Source organism: Geotrypetes seraphini, chromosome 8 (genome assembly GCF_902459505.1).
Source record: "Geotrypetes seraphini chromosome 8, aGeoSer1.1, whole genome shotgun sequence".
NCBI classification, from domain to species: domain Eukaryota; kingdom Metazoa; phylum Chordata; class Amphibia; order Gymnophiona; family Dermophiidae; genus Geotrypetes; species Geotrypetes seraphini.
The window spans coordinates 69,512,296-69,528,496 of record NC_047091.1 but is presented as its reverse complement, the minus strand read 5'-3'; the positions used below and the strand labels follow the sequence as shown (position 1 = coordinate 69,528,496).

Below are 16,201 nucleotides of genomic sequence, written 5' to 3'. Positions count from 1 at the left end.
AGCCACATTGACCACTTTGAGATCCAGGATTAGTCTCAAGTCTTTGGAGCCTCTCTTTGGCACAATGAAGTATATATTGAGTATCTGTAGGAGACCGAGTCTGACTCTGGGATGGGTTCTATGGCCGTAGTGTCCAGCAACCTTTGGACCATGGCCTCTACCCAATCCGCCTTGTCTGATCTACCCACCGGGGAATCCAGAAAGAGCTCTGAAAGGGATCGATAAAACTCAAGTTTGTAGCTGTCCCAAAGAATATCCAGGACTAAGCTATCAGAGGTGATGGCTATCCACTCTGCCAAGAAGGCCAAAAGCCACCCCTTGAACTGCGGAGGAGTGGCCAAGGGCCTGACGTCATAATCTTTGGGAAAGACTTAGAGCGGCTCCTCGAAGACTGTGAATGCTGGGTTCTACCAAACTGCTGTTTGGCTGACTGATAGTATCTCTGACTCGAGGAGCTCCCATAGTACTGAAAGAGGGATTGGTTTCTTGATTCTGAGTAGAAGTAGAAGGAAGAACCAGTCGTTGCAATCTAAGAGGGAATATAAAGTTGCTAGGGACAACATACAAAACGTTTCCTTCACTAAAACCTTTTTCAGGCCCCCCGAGGTCTAACACTGGACGTTAACCTCTCCTCTTCTTTGGAACTAGGAAATACCGGGAGTAAAAACCCAAATTTCTATGGAGAAGTGGAACCTCTTTTATTGCATTGAGAAGAAGAAGAGATACTATCTCTTGAAAAAGAAGGGACATTTGTTGAGGGTTGAAAGAGGACTCTCTTGAAGGATGATCTGGAGGCATTGTGATGAATTGAAGAGAGTATCCCTCTCGAATGACTTTTAGAACCCAGAGTTCTTTGATTATTAATTTCCAATGGTGACAACACAACAGGAGTAGACCTCTGATTGCCTGAGGCAGAGGCTAGGAAAGAGGAACAGTGGCTATGCTCTCTAGAAGCTCGTCAAAACGACTAAGCAGGCTTTGAAGGAGCTGCTGATTGAGCTTTCTGAGAGTGCTGTTGCTTTTGCTTTTTCTGCTGCGATCAAGGAGGAGCAGCTGGGGGTTTTTTTGGTTTGAAACTTTTTATTGAGAAGCAAACAAACAAACACAACAAAGGCAACCCAACAGTAGCCAGATACAATGCAGAAAAAGAATACAGTACACAACCCAAATTCCATAACAGAATGATGGATGTCACAAAATGAGCAACCCAGTTGGACAGGGAGGGAGCCCCTCCCAGTCATAAGAGACAACAATAGCCCATCAATGCCCCATTCTCAAAAACTGCAAAGAATGTGAATGGAATATAAGCATCATCTGTTAGTTTCCTCCCACCTTTTTTTTTTTTAATATAAATCCCACCCGAGACAAGCAAAGTCCCCCCACCCAAATAGCCCCCTCTAACCTTCCCCCCCCTTAGCAAATGGAGAAATAGAAACAGAGCAGTCTCAGAAGGGATGAACCTCAGTAATGACCAGTTCCCACAGGGACCCATACAACCTCTGAGGTCCCACCACACTCCCAAGACTACGCCGGTGAATAGTCATTGAAATGCAGTAGTTTTGAGCCCTCGTAGTCTAGCGATCCTGCCCTCTGATACATCGCCAGTATCCGATCCTTGATCACCACGTTCAAAAAAATGGGCTATCACCAGACGAGGCTTGTTATCTCCTTGGCGCTGGCTCCCAAGGCGATGGACCTGTTCCACTACCGCTCATGCTCACGCCAAATTCAGGCCCACGTGCATTGGCAGCCACTGCTCCATGAAGCTCCGGGGTCCACCTCTTTCACACGCTCTGGCAGCCCGAGGACCCTTAAGTTGTTCCGATGTCCGCGGTTCTCTTGGTCCTCCAAGTGAGCCTGGAGCACAGAGCTTTAAGGGCATGCAGGTAGCTGGCATCTTGATTGCTGCGATCTTCCTGTGCTGATACCCGATTTTCCAGCTGGGTGATCTGGGACCCATGGCACTCAATGCAATCCTTAATTTCCTCCTCCAAAACTTGGAACTTGGTGAGTTTGTCATCGATGAGTGTCGAGAGGTGCCGCGTTAGCTCCCATAGCGTTTCCTCTTGTAATGCAACTGTTGTTCGCAGTGAGGTCCTCTCCAACACCATCTTGGAGGAGATCATGTTCTGCTTGTACTTTGGCAGCCACAGGGCCTTTGCAGGCATAACACCTCCCCAGCACTCGTGCACCAGCCGAGCTGCACACCTGCCGGTTCCCCCAACTTCACTGCGCTGGATACATTATAATTAAAGTGAGTTTTATTGCTGCATGTAGATGAAAACGGCCTTAATAAGCAGGGGAGCCACCACTCAGCAGCATGTCATCATGTGACACCCCCCTCCCACACACACACAGAGCTGGTTTTGAAGAAAAATGTCTGATATGAAGAAGAAAGTTTAAAAGATTTAGAAGTTGAAGGTTTAGGCTTGGATTTAACCAAAGCATCCCAATATTTCTCACGGTCAGTCAGATTTTGTGTAGAATTTTCAATAGAGTCTTCTAAGCAGGGAATGTTAGCTAATCTGTCCTGAAGACTGATATCTATATCTGAGACTCTTAGCCATGCATGACGACTCATGACATAGCTGAGGCTCTGGATGATAATTCAAAGGCATCATAAGCCGATCTCGCCATATATCTTCTAACTAAAGTAAGGGTTTGAAATATATGATGGAATTCCTGTAGATGTTGAGAAGGAATGTATCTATCAAAAAAAGGCAATTTTTGAACCAGATGCTTGTTATAGCAGGAGATATAGAAATTGTAATTTAGTACTCTGTTCACTAACATGGAATTTTGTTATAGGCGACGTCCAAATTTGTCCATAGTGCACCCTTCATGCCCTGGTGGCACTGAGGAATAGACTTTTGATGGAATAGATTTTTTCAAGGTCGATTCCACCACTAATGACTGGTGCTGAAACTGTGGTTTGTCAAAACCTAGTGAAGGAATGATCTTATACAGAGAGTATAATTTTCTAGGAGCCACTATAATGGTGAGGGGCGTTTTCCAATTCTTGTGAAGAGTCTCTTTAAGAATATCATGTAAAGGTAATCTGAGAAGTTCTTTAGGATGCTTATCATAATCTAAAGTCCAAGTATTCAGTACTATAGGCAGAATCAGCTTCTAGTTTGACTGGTAGCTCTCTTCCTAACTGCCTAATACATTTAGTGAAAGAAAGTCTTTCAGTAGGAGATTTAGCCCTTGATGAAGATTTCTGTGGAGATTTTCTCAAGGGCATGTCATAATCCTCTATTGTAGACTCAGACAAATTCTCAACTGAATCAGATTGTAAGTCCGAGTCATAAAAGGGCTTTAGCGAAGGAGTGCGTCGAGAAGATCGATGCTTGCATGGAGTTCGGTGTCAATCCGATGACAATGATAAGGTATAACATGAAGCTCTTTTTCTCTTCGAAGAACATGAGGAAGAGTGATGTTTTCTTTTGAAAGCACGTGAGGAAAAACGATGCTTACTGGTCTTCGATCATCGAGAGGAATAATGATGTCTCGATGAACTGGATCGATGCCTCGATGGAGAACTGGACCTGCGATGTCTAGACATGGAGTATCAATGCCATTCCGGAGAATCAGTTGCGGTACAACTAGATCTAACAGGCTTATGTTGAGACTGGGCCGGTACCGAGGGAGTCGATACTGGGATAAGCATTTTGAAAGCATCACCCAACTCTGCTTGGAAAAGCACATCGAGCTTGTCATTAAAGGAATGAACTGGTATCTCTGCTGGTACCATCGGTGCTGCGGCTTGCCTCAGAGAAGGTGACCTTAATGAGGATGCACACCTTGATGTTGAGGCAAGCTGTAAAGGTGGTCGTCACTGCTTGGTCAGCATCAAAGGACTGGATGCAAGGTTGACATAATCAGTGATGTGGCAGAGGGAAGGCCCTGGCGGGGAAGGCCATGAAGCAGCTTTTTCAGTGCTGATGTCGTTGCTGTTTGGAATGGAGGTATGTCAGCGGGGTTCTGCTGTGCAGGATGGGAAGGAAGAATGGAAAGATGCTGCACAGGGTGATGGGTGAGAAGAGAGGAAAGATGCTGCACATGGAGGGGGAGAAGTGCTGCTGCCGGCGAATTAGGAAGTGTAAGGGACATTCGGGAGGGGCTTTGGGGATCGATCCAACTAGGGCTTATTTGGGGGATAGGACTTATATTAGGACTTACCCCAAAAATCATGCTAGGGCTTATTTTTAGGACAGGTCTTATTTTCGGGGAAAAACGGTATATACAGGTTCTCTCTCCGTCTCTACTGAGCTCAAAAAGTTTTTTTATACCTGAGGTAATGGAGGGTTAAGTGATTTGCCCATTGTCACAAGGAGCGAGAACTGAACTCAATGCCCCTGGAACTCAGCACACTGCACTAACCGTTAGGCTTCTCCTCTACTCCAACATACTGTACCTCAAGTTCCTTGTTGATGCAGTCTTTATTTTGTGCATCTTCATTGCTGGAATGAAAAGTAAAAAAGAAAAAAAATCCATATAACATGTGAACTTAGGACTTTAGAAAAATCTTTTTTTTTCCTCAGTCAAACAATATTATCAAGGCAACATTGAACCCTTCCTCCTTCTCATTCCCAACCAGCTTCTTTTCCTTCTCATTCTACTAAACTCCTCTTTATTCTCTCCAGGGTGGATAAAAATCAGTGATTGCTTTAAAAATTTTAAATAAATCAGATTTTTTTTTAAATTTAAATTGGATTAAAAAAATAAAATAAAATGTTTTTTAAGGAAGAATCTATCTAAAGATAGTTTTCTATTTAAGAAGAGCTCAAACCGGCTATGACATTCAAAGCCCAAATGATGAAGTTACAAAAGTCTTATTTTGGTCACATTGTTAGAAGAGTAAGATCATTGGAGAAGAACATCATGTTTGGGAAGAACAAAGGAACCAGGCAAAGAAGGCAACCTGAAATCAGATAGCTGGACATAATGAAAACAACTATGGCAATGACACTTTACTGAGTTATCACCAATTTGACAGGAATGAGGGAGGAAGGGAATAAGGAAGAAAAGCTTAATTTTCTGGAACAGAAGTGGATTTATTGCCTTAATACAGTAACTGTAATGGTGAGGGGCGTTTCCCAATTCTTGTCTAAATCTAGAATTAGAATGGTTAACGTTGCTATGAGGCAGATTTCAGGGGGGTCCCCTTTTGATTTTCTCAATGAACAGTATAATGAATACACATAAGGGGTGTTTTAAGATAGGTATAAAAGTCTATAAAATAAGATTCAACAGGAACTTCCCTCCCGAAATACAACAGTGGTTTCGCCTGGATGACATCACCAGCAGCTGATCCGGGAAGTATTTCTAACAGAGAACAGGACGCCGTGGCCATCTTGATAAATTATACTAGGTGGTCAGTATATAGGGTGAAAAGCTACACAAAGGTACAAATGTTTTCATGCTGTTAATATAGATGCTATTTATTAGATGTAATTTTATAGCTTATTTATTGTATATAATGCTGGGGATAAATTAACATAATACCACTTCTTTGTTTGTTGGGATATTAGCTTTGAGGAAACCCTTCGGGTGAAACATGTTGGCTTGATAGTCCCTGAGAGTTTGACCACTAAACATAAAGCTAAGTACTTAAACATCTTTATTAATTCTAATGGCAAAAGTAAAATGCTTTGAGATAGATATAGTAAGACACGGTGAGGAATGGATACATAAAGCCAGATACTATGAAGTTTTTGAGTATCATGGTGGTATCTCTGAGAGTCTTTTCCTATTGAAAAACTACAATGTAAGTGAGAGTTCAAGGGGGTGATTTAGACTGATTAATCTCCAACCTTGAGAATTAATGAACTGTTCTCTCATAGAAATTTTTCATGTTATATATAGTGCTGTTTATAAACCCATTAAGATTATGTCATATGATGAGTATCAAATTACCCCAAATTTATAAGGACAATAGTATCTTGTTTGCCACAAAGAGCACTTTAAAATTTATTAACAACTTAACAGATATTCCAGTAGGAAAGTCCACGTGTCAATCCTTATGGTTGAACTCCAAGATTCAAACTGGCAAGACTAAGATCCTCTGGAAGCATTGGTTGCAGGCAAGCATACATACGCTAGATCACAGTTCTTCAACTGCCGGTCCGCGGACCGGTGTCGGTCCGCAGAAAATTTCTGCCGGTCCGCACAGGGCCGGCGAGATCAATTCAGCAGTTAAATTTCCTGCCGACTGCGGTTCCTGCTCACTAATGTTCCTCCCAGCCTCAGGCGATTAAGACAGGCTGCCGACGTCGGGGCCTTCCCTCTCTGAGTCTCGCCTGTTCGGAAACAGGAAGTTGAAACAAAATAGGCGGGACTCAGAGAGTGAAGGTCCCGACGTGGCAGCCTGTCTTGATCGCCGCCCCTGCCGAGTTGCTGAAGAGGGCCATGGAGAGAGCTGCAGCTTCAGGTGCAGGTGGAGGGAGATGGTCAGCGTGTGCGAGCAAGATCCTGGGGAGCCTTCACAGTGACTTCCTCCCCTCCCACCAGCTCTCCTACTTGCCAGGGCAGTGATTTATCGGCAACGTCCTGCAGGCAAGTACTGAGAGCTGCTGGAAGGGAAGACAGCCACTGTAGGAGGCAGGGAAGCTGCTGGATAAAGGGAGAGCTGTTACTGGACTTGGAGAGAGTTAGAAGGAGAGATGCTGCTGGGAGGGGAGGAGGGAAAGGAATGGGAAGAGAGTTAATGTTGGATAGAGGGAGGAGGGAAGAAAGAAGAAGGAGAGATGCTGCTGGAAGGGGAGGAGGGAAAGGGATGGGAAGAGAGTTAATGTTGGATAGAGGGAGGAGGGAAGGGAGAAGGAAAAAAGGAAGGAGGGAAGGGAGAAAGAAAAAAGGAAGGAAACAGCTGGCAGGGAGATTACAGGAGGGGAAGGAGGTCAGGGTGGAATGGAGAGATCAGATGAATGAAAGGGGAGAGAGAGGAATGAGAAAGTAGAGACATTGATGCTAGAAAGGGGGTCAGCAGAGAAATGAGAGAGGGATAAAGATGCTAGATCTGGTGTAGGAGAGATAAAAATGAAGAAGGCAGTGAAGCTGGAATGAATGATGTCAAAAAGGAGAGGAGGAACAGGCTGGATGGACAGGGAAGAGGGGCATAGAAATAAGTCAGATACATATGGAAGGGGGAGAGGGCAGACATTGGATGGAACGGGCGGATGCTGGAAGGAAAAGAGTGAAAAGAAGATGAAAGCAGAAACCAGAGACAACAAAAGGTAGAAAAAAAATAATTTTATTTCTATTTTGTCATTAGAATATATCAGATTTGAAATATATATCCTGCTAGAGACATAACTGGAGACTGCAGTATTCTGTTAGCATGATATTTCTATGTAGCATTCTATAATAACTTGGCTTGTTCAGTTTTCTTGATAGTAGAGGGGATATATGTGAAGGGGAGGGGAGACAGGGGTTTTGTTGGTCCGTGCTCTGTATATTTGTATTTATAAAATCACAATTGTTCAAAATATTGTTTCTTTTTATACTTTAATAAAATATGTTCAATATAAAATCATAATTGCGGCTTGTGCAGATAAGAACATAAGAAATGCCTCCACCGAATCAGACCATTGGTCCATCCAGTTCGGTGACCCGCACACGCGGAGGCCAATCCAGATGTTCCCTGTTTATGTCCTAGGTGTTCCCTGATGAAGACCCTGTTTTCCCGTATCCCTCAATGTGATTTGCAAGCAGGTGTGCGTCCAACTTGCACTTGAATCCCATAATGGAGATTTCCGCCACCACCTCCTCCGGGAGAGCATTCCAAGCCTCCACCACTCGCTGTGTAAAACAGAACTTTCTGACATTAGTCCTGGGCTTGTCGCCCCTCAATTTTAGTCTATGGCCTCTCGTCCGAGTCACATTTGACAACGTCAATAATGATGCTTCTTGTTCTATTATGTCAAAACCTTTTAGTATTTTGAAAGTCTCTATTATATCCCCTCGCAGACTTCTCTTCTCGAGGGTGAACAATCCTAGTTTTACGAGGCGTTCTTTGTAGCTCAAATTCTCAATACCTTTTACTAGCTTCGTGGCTCGCCTCTGCACCCTCTCCAGCAGAGTTATATCCTTCTTTAGATAAGGAGACCAGTGTTGGACACAGTACTCCAGGTGTGGTCTGACCATTGCTTTGTAAAGAGGCATTATGACTTCTGCCGATCTACTTGTAATACCCTTCTTTATCATGGGATCAGATGGTTTGCGGGGACCGAGCTCGCGGAGACGGGGCGTAAACGGGGTTTTTAAATTTTAGTCCTAGTAGTTTGCCGGTCCACAAAATAATTCTTTTATTTCTGCCGGTCCACGGGTGTAAAAAGGTTGAAGAACACTGCGCTAGATGATGTGATATATAATGGGAAAATACTTGATTTTTCACGACGACTGCAACAATCATTCGGTATTTCAAAGTCTCAAATAAATAAGTGGTTGCAGTTGAAGCAAGCCATTTAGAAAGGGTTCCCTGATTGGCGAAATCTAAAAATTCAGTATAGTTTGCCGGGCCTATGCTTCCAGACAGATTTGTTAGGACATCAGGCAGCCAAGTGATATAAATTAATATCTGGCTATATGAATAAGAAACCAAAAACAAGTTTGAGAGATATTTGGCGCATTGGCCACAGATTTGGTCTTGGAGGATGAGATGTACAACGTCAGCATCTATGAGACAAACCTGGGGATTTTTGTTGCATAGTTTTTGGACCTCTGTTTGTTTGCAGAAATTAGATAGTTTAAAATCTAAAACAGTGTTCTTCAACCTTTTTACACCTATGGACCGGCGGAAATAAAATAATTATTTCGTGGACCGGCAAACTACTAAGACTGAAATTTTTTTTTAAAAACCAACGCCGCCCAGTCCCCGCGAGGTCGGTCCCACAAACCATCTGATCCCATCCGCACAAGCCTCAAATAGTTATGATTTTATATTGAACATGTTTTATTAAACTATAAAAAGAAACAATATTCTATACAATTGTCTTTTATAAATACAAATAATACAGGGCAAAGATCAACAAAACCCCTGTCTCCCCTTCCCTTCACATATATCCCCTCTACTATCAAGAAAACTGAATAAGCCAAATTATTACAGAATGCTCCACAAATATCATGTAACAGAATACCACAGTCACACATGACAGGAATGGTGTTAGGGGAATGGAATTAGGGCAACTGCCCCCTGGTCAGAGAGAGCCCTAAGCCAGCTGGAAGCTAAAGAAGCACTGCCTGGGCTTTGCACTCCCCAGTTATGTCTAGCAAGATACATATTTCAAATCTGATATATTTGAATCACAAGATAGAAATAAAATTATTTTTTTCTACCTTTTGTCGTCTCTGGTTTCTGCTTTCATTGCCTTTTCACTCTCTTCCATCCAGCGTCTGCCCTAAGAACATAAGAATTGCCACTGCTGGGTCAGACCAGTGGTCCATCATGCCCAGCAGTCCGCTCACGCGGCGGCCCTCTGGTCTAAGATCAGCACCCTAACTGAGACTAGCCCTACCAGCACAAGTTCTTGTTCAGCAGGAACTTGTCTAACTTTGTCTTGAATCCTAGGAGGGTGTTTTCCTCTATAACAGCCTCTGGAAGAGCGTTCCAGCTTTCTACCACTCTCTGGATGAAGAAGAACTTTCTTACGTTTGTACGGAATCTATCCCCTTTCAACTATAGAGATTGCCCTCTCGTTCTCCCTACCTTGGAGAGGGTGAATAGTGTCTTTCTCTACTAAGTCTATTCCCTTCAATATCTTGAATGTTTCGATCATGTCCCCTCTTAATCTCCTCTGTTCGAGGGAGAAGAGGCCCAGTTTCTCTAATCTTTCGCTGTACGGCAGCTCCTCCAACCCCTTAACCATCTTAGTCGCTCTTCTCTGGACCCTTTCGAGTAGTACCGTGTCCTTCTTCATGTACGGTGACCAGTGCTGGACGCAATACTCCAGGTGAGGGCGTACAGTGGCATGATAACCTTCTCTGTTCTCTTCAGTCCAGCATCTGCCCCTTCCATGCACTGTCTGTCTTTCCCTGCCATCACTCCTCCTCCCCCCCCAATTTGGTCTGGCATCCATCATCTTCCTTCTGTTTCCCTCATGGTCTGGCATCTCTGTCCTTCCCTCCCCCCTGTGGTTTTTAGCATCTCTCTCTTCTCATTTCCTCCACTCAGATCTGTTATCATTCTCTGCTCTCTCTTCCCTTTTCTTCTCTGGTCTTCCTTCTCTATTTTCTGCCTCCATCTAAATTAAATTTTTTCTTACTATTTAGTCCTGTTTCCCTCTTTTCACTGTGTCTACCCACAGCTTGTCACCCCTTTCCCTCATCCCTCTTCCCCCTTTATTTATCTCCCCCTTCCATCCAGTATGTGTTCTTTCCCCACTTCCATTCAGCATCTGCTCTCCCCTCTCAACTGACATCCATCTGCCTTCTGCTCTCTCTCCCTTCTTCTCACCTCCATCATCTGTCCCCTTCTCTCTCTCATCTCCTCCATTCCATCATCTGCCCCTTCTCTCTCTCTCCCCCCCCAAACTTCCATCATCTGCCCCCCTTCCCCTCACCTTTGCGGGTCACTTTCTTTCCCCTGAGGGTGGCTCATGTCAGAGGGGAAGCTTTGGCCGAGCAGAACCGCTTGCAAGGAACAGTGGAACTTACTTGATTGATGTCGATGCTGGGGCCCGTTGCCGTTCGAAGGAAAAAAAAAAAAAAGGGACCTGCAAAGGCGAGAGGAAGGGTGACCTCCAGGAAGCTGCTCTTTGCCTTCCTTCAGCGGCCCAAGAGTCCAGACCAACAGTGGCAGCTCTGTGTTCTTTTAACTTCGGCACAGAGCTGTCCCTAAGCAGTAGTTTAGCGCGGTTTCATGAGGCAGCCTTGGGGCCTTTGCTAGGCCGGCCCGCTTCGATGATGCGATGTGGGCCGGCCTAGCAAAGGCCCCGAGGCTGCCTCATGAAACCGCGCTAAACTACTGCTTAGGGACAGCTCTGTGCCGAAGTTAAAAGTACACAGAGCTGCCGCTGCTGGTCTGGAGGTGCGGAGACAAGGCAGGAGGCAAACGCGGTGGAAGGCAGGAGTCACGGCACAGCGACTGCAACAGGAAGTTGCAAGTCAGCTGACGCCGGCCTTTCGTTGCAGCGGGGACCGAATCCTTTGCGGACCGGCAAGATTTTTTTGCGGACCGACACCGGTCCGCGGACCGGCGGTTGAAGAACTGTGATCTAAAAGATGCTGGCACTGTCATCTTGATATAGGGACACTGGATCACACCGCCTCCCACCTTGAATCAAGAGTAGCGGAAGCAGAGCGAGAGCAGTGTCCAGAGCACCCAGGGCGTGGGAACGAGCTCCGCCCCTCCCCTTCGACATTGCACTGCTGAGCCACTTGGAAGGCTCAGCAGGAATGCTTCTACATTTTCAAATTTTGCTTCGGGTTCACTCTTCCTTCTATCAACCTACCTCGGACCACACCGCCTCCCACCTTGAATCGGGAGTAGCGGAAGCAGAGCAGGAGCAGTGTCCAGAGCACCCAGGGCGTGGGAACGAGCTCCGCTCCTCCCCCTCGACGTTGCACTGCTGAGCCAGTAAAAGGCTCAGCGCCTAACGGCGCGCCATCTAAGGCGCTCACCTTAGCAAGAGCGCCTTTGCGAAGCGACCTACCAACTCCTCCAAAAGCTACTCACAACTACAGCATCCACTCCCAACAAATCTCCCAACAACACCAAAGTCTCTCTACAGCATCCATACTCCCAACCATCCAGTCACAACACAAATTCAACTTCCTAAACACAGAGAACCTAATCACAGAGAACCACAAAGAACCGGACACAACACAAGATCAACTACCATAGCACAGAGAACCACACCTCTTCCAATACCTCCCCCCTACCACCAAAATTAAGCAAATCGAGGTGGAAGAAGATATCTTCTTTTTCAAGGTCCCGCGGCAACAAGGGGGCATCCGTGGAAAATCACGGGCTGGAAACTGCACGGGGACACCAGGAAATTCTTTTTCACTGAAAGGGTGGTTGATCGCTGGAATAGTCTTCCACTTCAGGTTATTGAGGCCAGCAGCGTGCCTGATTTTAAGGCCAAATGGGATAGACATGTGGGATCTATTCACAGAGAAAGGTAGGGGAGGGTCATTGGGGTGGGCAGACTAGATGGGCCGTGGCCCTTATCTGCCGTCTATTTCTATGTTTCTATATTTACCCTCAACTGCACCCCATCCCACCTAATTGAATTCACAATTTATCCCACAGAAAAAGAATCAACAGCCGCAGACAGAACTTGGTCCCAATTCCCCAATCTACAATGGCCCGAATTCAACAAACTGTACAAAATGTACAGCCACGCATCCTGTGACCTCAACATCTGCCCACCATATCTCCTAACAACATCTAGCACAAAATTCTGTACGCTACTCCTACAATGGACACAAAACATGCTCACAGACGGCCTTTTCCCAACTAACCTCAGCAAAATCATCATCACCCTGATCCAAAAAGACCCAAAAGGACCAACAGACCAACCTTTCAACTACAGACCCATCGGCTCAATAACTCTATATGTCAAACTAACAAAAGTACTAGTAGCCAAACTCCTCACCACCTATCTAGAAAACCATAACTTACTCCACCCCACGCAATCTGGCTTTAGAACCAACTTCAGAACAGAGGCATTACTAGGCTCCCTTATTGACACAGTTAGACAACACCTCAGCACAGGAAAAAAAATGCTGCTCATACAACTGAACCTGACCGCAGCATTCAACCTGGTAGACCATAACATACTAATGCAAATTTTGCACACAATAGATACCTCAGATAAAGTTCTCTCATGGTTTGAAGGTTTCCTAAAATCCAGAACATACAGAGTAAAATCGGATAAAGAAAAATCTGAACCTTGGTCCAACCCCTGCGGAATACCACAAGGATCCCCGCTATCCCCTACTCTGTTCAACCTATATAATGCCTCCCTCGGGACATACCTGGACAAACTAGGCATAACCTCCTATAGGTATGCAGACGACATCACCATTCTCATACCTTTTGATCAACCAAAGATCACCATAACAGACACACTACACCGAACTCTAGAAACAGTAGCGACTTGGATGGAAGATCACAAACTGAAACTCAACCCAGACAAAACAAAATTCATCTTCCTCAAAAATAACAAAACAACTATAACCAACATAGAAATTAATTCAATCAATTACTCCATTCAAACCACCCTAAAACTACTTGAAATGACAGATGTTGCACCATGCAACCACAAATAAACAAAACAATACAGAAATCTTTCGCTGTTATGAGAAACCTAAAACAAGTCCGTAAATACTTCGAAAGAACACATTTCCAGCCCATAGTACAATCCATAATCCTAGGAATACTAGATTATTGCAACATCCTCTACCTCCCCTGTCCTGCAACAATGACCAAACAATTACAAACAATTCAAAATACAGCCTTAAGACTCATCTACTCTCTAAGGAAACACGACCACATTACTGAAGCATTCATCAACTGACACTGGCTCCCAATCCAGTAAAGAATACTATTCAAATTCTACTGCATACTGTTTAAAACTATAAACGGAGACAGTCCAACCTACCTGAACTTCAACCAGACATAGAAAAACTCACACCCCATTCACCCACCTTCCAATCAAAGAAGTTAAACAGAAAAAACTCTACGACGGCCTCCTAGCCACTCAAGCAGCAAAACTAGATAACCAAATCTACAATCTAATGATAACACCACAGACTACAAGATGTTCAGAAAAGAAATAAAAACCATACTCTTCAAGAAATCCCTGAAAAAATCTTAACATCTCGAATACCTTCCTTCTTCCAGACTCCCTGATACTACCTGATCCATTCTTTACCTTTTCTAGACATGACCAATGATCCTCTTTTGTAACACACCTAGTATAAATCTTTTGTAATCCGCCTTGAACCACAAGGTAATGGCGGAATAGAAAGTACAGTTACTTACCGTAACAGATGTTATCCAGGGACAGCAGGCAGATATTCTCACTGATGGGTGATGTCACCGAACTGATGGGTGATACGAACGCTTTAAGAACTTTGAAAGTTCTCAATGGCCCGCACCATGCATGCGCGAGTGCCTTCCCAACCGCCGGAGGCGCGCGGTCCCTCAGTTAAGCTAAGCCAGCTAAGAAGCCAACTCGGGGAGGTGGGTGGGTTGTGAGAATATCTTCCTGCTGTCCCTGGATAACACCTGTTACAGTAAGTAACTGTGCTTTATCCCAGGACAAGCAGGCAGCATATTCTCACTGATGGGTGACCTCCAAGCTAACAGAATTGGATGGTGGGAAGGTTGGCCATTAGGAAAACAAATTTTGTAAAACAGATTGGACGAAGTGCCCATCCTGCCTGGAGAAAGACTCCAGACAGTAGTGAGAAGTGAAGGTATGAACTGAGGACCAGGTGGCAGCTTTACAGATTTCCTCAATAGGAGTAGATCTAAGGAAAGCCACAGAAGCTGCCATAGCTCTAACTTTATGGGCTGTGACACGGCTCTCCAAAGCCAGTCCGGTCTGAGCATAGCAGAACGAGATGCTGGCTGCGAGCCAGTTGGAAATCGTTCTCTTGGAAACAGGATGCCCCAACTTCTTTGGATCAAATGAGATGAACAGTTGGGGAGTTGTTCTATGAGGCTTTGTCCTGTCAATGTAATAGGCCAAAGCACGCTTACAGTCCAAAGTATGTAAAGCCGCCTCCCCAGGATGAGAATGAGGCTTAGAGGAAAAAATTGGTAAGACAATCGACTGATTGAGATGAAAGTCAGAGACAAGTTTTGGCAGAAACTTTGGATGTGTGCGCAGAACCACCTTATCATGATGGAAAACTGTGAATAGTGGATCTGCTACTAGTGCTTGTAACTCACTGACCCTCCTGGCAGAGGTGAGAGCAATAAGAAAGACCACTTTCCAGATAAGAAACTTGAGATGAGCTGTGGCCATTGGTTCAAATGGTGGCTTCATCAAACAGGAAAGAACCACATTAAGGTCCCAGACTACAGGTGGAGGCTTGAGAGGTGGTTTCACATTGAAAGCCCCTTCATGAATCTGGAAACCAAGGGATGAGCAGTCAGAGGTTTTCCCTGTGCTGGTTCATGATAAGCAGTAATAGCACTGAGATGGACTCTACTGGATGTAGATTTTAGTCCAGAGTCACACAGAAAAAGGAGATAATCCAACACCAATTCCACTGCCAAGGAAGTTGGATCATGATGATGAAGAAGAAGACACCAGGAAGAAAACCGAGTCCACTTCTGTTGGTAACACTGCTGCGTGGCCGGTTTCCTGGAGGCATCAATAATTTGACAGACAGGCTGAGAGAGGTTAATTTGAGAGGAACTCAGCCCGAGAGAAACCAAGCTGTCAGGTGTAAAGACTGCAGGTTGGGATATAGAAGCGATTCCTGATTTTGAGTTAGCAGAGTAGGAAATATCGGCAGCAGGATGGGTTCCCTGGAACTGAGTTAAAGTAGAAGAGAGATCCAATATTATCTGGGCCACCGTGGAGCAATGAGAATCATGGTGACTGCTTCCCGTTTGAGCTTGAACAGAGTTCTCAACATGAGAGGAAGAGGAGGGAAGGCATATAGAAAATGACCCGTCCAATCCAGAAGAAATGCATCAGCTGCCAGACAGAGAGGAGAGTAAAGTCTGGAGCAAAACTGGGGCAACTGGTGATTGTGAGGGGCTGCAAATAAATCCACCTGTGGAGTGCCCCATTGAGCAAATAAGGACTGGAGAGTTACAGGGTCGAGAGTCCATTCGTGAGGTTGAAGAATTCTACTGAGGTTGTCTGCTAGTAAATTCTTCTCTCCTTGAATGTAGATAGCCTTAAGGAACATATTGCGAGCTGACGCCCAAGTCCAAATTTTCTGGGCTTCCTGACACAACAGGAGAGAGCCCGTGCCTCCTTGCTTGTTTATGTAGTACATAGATACTTGATTGTCCGTGCAAAGGAGGTGGACTTGAGGGCAGAGAAGATGTTGAAATGCCTTGAGGGCATAAAACATCACTCTGAATTCCAGGAAATTGATGTGAAACTTTCTTTTCCTGGCAGTCCAAAGACCTTGAGCCTGCAGATCATCTTTGTGTGCTCCCCATGCATAAGGAGACATGTCTGTTGTGATGATCTTGTGATGAGGAGGCAAGTGAAAAAGAAGA

The 16,201-nt window shown here is 44.9% G+C and overlaps 1 protein-coding gene across 1 annotated transcript in view; it reads right to left on the bottom strand.

Annotated features, from left to right (window-relative positions):
• MAJIN (membrane anchored junction protein) overlaps window positions 1-16,201 on the bottom strand; it is a 44,044-nt gene that overhangs the window by 16,090 nt on the left and 11,753 nt on the right. The window contains exon 2 of the mRNA XM_033955940.1: window positions 4,418-4,463. Coding sequence (XP_033811831.1) covers window positions 4,418-4,463 — 46 coding nt within the window. The remainder of the gene's footprint in view (window positions 1-4,417; window positions 4,464-16,201) is intronic.